Source organism: Salvelinus sp. IW2-2015, linkage group LG12 (genome assembly GCF_002910315.2).
Source record: "Salvelinus sp. IW2-2015 linkage group LG12, ASM291031v2, whole genome shotgun sequence".
NCBI lineage: Eukaryota > Metazoa > Chordata > Actinopteri > Salmoniformes > Salmonidae > Salvelinus > Salvelinus sp. IW2-2015.
Window position 1 is genome coordinate 1,521,777 of NC_036852.1, and position 3,783 is coordinate 1,525,559.

At 43.1% G+C, this 3,783-nt stretch overlaps 1 protein-coding gene across 1 annotated transcript in view; it reads right to left on the bottom strand.

Moving 5' to 3' along the window:
* LOC111970862 (xin actin-binding repeat-containing protein 2) overlaps positions 1 to 3,783 on the bottom strand; it is a 63,954-nt gene that overhangs the window by 14,553 nt on the left and 45,618 nt on the right. Inside the window, 3 exon segments of the mRNA XM_070445863.1 lie at positions 347 to 1,033; positions 1,318 to 1,421; positions 1,782 to 1,851. Coding sequence (XP_070301964.1) covers positions 347 to 1,033; positions 1,318 to 1,421; positions 1,782 to 1,851 — 861 coding nt within the window.

The window sequence follows — 3,783 nt, forward strand, 5'->3', positions numbered from 1 at the left end:
TGGCTGTTTCGTACGTCTCCCCTCTCGCCAGCTCGGGTTCCCATTTTCCCCTGGTCTGTCCGGTGGGGCAGTTTCCTGGGGTGTTCCTGACCGCAGCGCATCATGGGCCTGGGTCCTTTCAAAAGCATCCAGGGGCTGGTTGTATTTGAATCAACCTCCTGCAAATGCAATTTTTTTCTGCTGGAGCAAAATGGTTCCTTCACTTCATCAATCCCCATCCTGGGGTGGGGTCCCCATCTTTTTTAATGGGTAATCCCCAAGCCGGCCTTAATTTCCTCAACCATCAGCGATGGACCCCTGCACCTCCCCCTTTTTAAAGGAATCTTCGTCCATCCAGAAAATAATCTCCCTCAGGGCTCATACATTCATCCCCACCACTGTTCTCAAACACATAGCAAGCCTGCTGGACTTCCCCGGTCATCTCATCTTCACTATCCAGCTGTGCCTGCTCGATCTCCGTGACGTCGGTGAAGTAGTCCTTCTCCATGGTCCTCCGAACCTCTGGGTGCATGTGCTTGTACAGGCGCTTCAGCTCATTGCGGTTCCTCTGCTTGGAGTACTGCTCCTTGTTGAAGATGTATCTCTGTTGGCCAGCCTGCTCCTGAGGCGGGAGAGAGTCACAGAACTCYGGGACCTCCTGGGGCATTAGTTCAGTGGGTGGAGGAGGGAAGTGCTCCATGGTCTCATAATCCATGGATGAGGCTGAGGCAGCGGTAGAGGAAGAGGCAGCCCCTATTCTCATAGTGGATGAGGCTGAGGCATTGGTAGATGAGGAGACAGCCCCTGTCCTCATAGTGGATGAGGCTGAGGCATCGGTAGATGAGGAGACAGCACCTGTCCTCYTAGTGGATGAGGCTGAGGCAGCGGTAGATGAGGAGACAGCCCCTGTCCTCATAGTGGATGAGGTTTCATAGCTCGTTGCTGCTGAAGCTCTGGATGACTGTTTAACAGTGGAGGAACTTTCATAGCTAGCTGCTGCTGAGGAGGACTGGTTTACCGGTGCCCATTGAAACTGGTTGTAATCCAGATCAATCTATGGTTTAATGATTGATGGAAAGAAGGACAGTGATAGTTGCAGTCAGAATATGAAGTGAGAGAAATGGAAAAGAGGACAGTATAGCAGAAAAAGCGTAGAGTAGATTTAAGCAGATAATGAGATCTCTGAATATGTTTGTTTTTACACAAAATTCTCACGTCATCCAATTTACTCAGTACACACTACCCTCAAAGTGAATTCCCCTGCTTTGATGTTGATATCATGGCATCGTCTATAGACACACTATAATGGCCATGTAGATAAACAGACTGCATCATTACCTTAATTTGCTTGCCCGGCGTGGCCTGCTCGATCGTCTTCTCATACTGCTGCTTCAAAGCCTGAGTGGAGACCTTTGGTAAGTCCTCTCCTCCTATGACCCTAACTGAAATAGAAACAGGAAGCAGTTGTCTCATTAAATGATTCTCAGTTTGAAGTCCAGGTGGTTTGGAGGAAACTAAAATCGTGTCTTTAAAACCTACCATTTCCAATTCCGAAAGTGGCATTGATTACCCTATTCCCAGTTGCAATATTTTTTACCTTCCTATGCCTTGATTTAATTTGCGGCCATGCACTGAATTTCTAATAGAAAAGCATCTGCAATACAATTCAATTCCACACCTCCTCTGTAATTTAGGCTTGGAGAATAATCTCCAGCTTTTCAACAGTCATTACAATACAACGTACACTCTAGGGTGTGATCAAAAAAGCCCAAATTTGAAATYTGAARGGTATTATACTCTACCCGTTTCYTCATAATGCTTTTCATAACTGGAGGCCACGTTGTTTTGTTGAACTCTTTGATCATGAGTCACCTGTAATGAGATGGAGGCAAGCGGTGAGCACAATAGGCAATTCTTCAAATTGATTTCCTTTCCACACACAGACAACAGAAAGGGTGTGTAKGTGGACTGTTCTTTCGCAATGAAAACAGCATTTTTCTTACCACGTAAGGTTAATTTAGTCCTGCATTTGTTTTTTTTAAACTTTACTCGATGTAGGAAAACTTGGTAAACAAATAAAGTGATATGAGAAACAAAAAGTGTTKAAATGATTCACGTACACTTAATTATAGATGTTGCGGGTAGTTGCAGGGGCAMCTAACATATTGAGTTTAAACAATTAGACTTATTGAGTAGATGTGGGCTGAAATTATGGGAAACGGCCTTGCAGGCTTCATGATGGGCTCAATATGCGTTTGTYAGAAATAGGTTTAGTTTGAGACTGCACAGTTGCAGGGTTAAGGGTCCAACTGAATATAAAGATGAATTAAAATATATATACAGTTGAAGTCGGAAGTTTACATACACTTAGGTTGGAGTCATTAAAACTCGTTTTTCAACCACTCCACAAATTTCTTTTTTTAACAAACTATAGTTTTGGCAAGTCAGTTAGGACATCTACTTTGTGCATGACACAAGTAATTTTCCCAACAATTGTTTACAGACAGATTATTTCACTTATAATTCACTGTATCACACTTCCAGTGGGTCAGAAATTTACATACACTAAGGTGACTGTGCCTTTAAATAGCTTGGAAAATTCCAGAAAATGATTTTATGGCTTTAGAATATTTTGATAGGCTAATTGACATCATTTGAGTCAATTGGAGGTGTATTTCATTGATCCGTACCAGTAGGTAAACGCCCCAATTAGTATAGCAATATAACACCCATGGGAGCCACGCAGCCGTCATATCCGCTCAGGAAGGAGAGCAGTTTCTGTCTCCTAGATGATAACGTACTTCAGTGCGAAAAGGCAAATCAATCCCAGAACAAAAGCAAAGGACCTTGTGAAGATGCTGGAGGAAAGCAGGTACCAAATGTATCTATCATCCCACAGAAAAACAAGTCCTATATCGGACGTAACCTGGGAAAGGGCCCTCAGGCAAGGAAAGAGCAACTGCTCCAAAACGCGCCCATAAAAAAGCCAGGACTATGGTTTGGCAACTGGCACATGGGGACCACCAAAAATTATCATACTTTTGGAGAAATGGTTCCTCTTGGTCTGAGGGAACATAAAAATAGAACGTTGGCCATATATGGGACCATCGTTTATATGTTTGGAGGAAAAAGGGGGAGGCTTTGCAAAGCCGAAGAACACAACCACCTGAAGTCAGGGGTCGGCAGCCTCATGTTGTGGGGGTGCTTTTGCTTGCAGGAGGGGGATCTGGTTGTGGCTTCATAGAAATAGAGGATCACGAGGGAGAAAAATGATGTGGATATTTTGAAGCAACCTTCAAGACATCATCAGGAAGTTAAAAGCTTGGTCAAAATGGGTCCTTCCACAGGACAATGACCCAAGCATACTTACAAAGTTGTGGCAAAATAATTAAGGAACAAACAAGTCAAGAGTCTTGGAGTGACCAACAGCCGAAATATCCTGACCTCAATCTATAAGAGAATTTGGTGAGGCAGAACGTGGAAAGCATGTGCGAGCGTTAGGATGACTACACTTTATTGTGGGAGCTTGTGAGGGCTAGCCGAAATGTTTTGACCAAGTTAAACAATTTCAAGGCAATGCTACGAAATACTAATTGAGTGTATGCTAAACATTCTGACCCAGCTGGGAATGTGATGAAAGAATAAAAAGCTGAAATAAATATTCTCTCTACTATTATTCTGATCATTTCACATTCTTAAAGTTGGTGATCCTAACTGGACCTAAAACAGGAATTTCTATAGGATTAATGTCAGAAATTGTGAAAATGAGTTTTAAATGTATTATGGCTAAGGTGTATGGTTAAC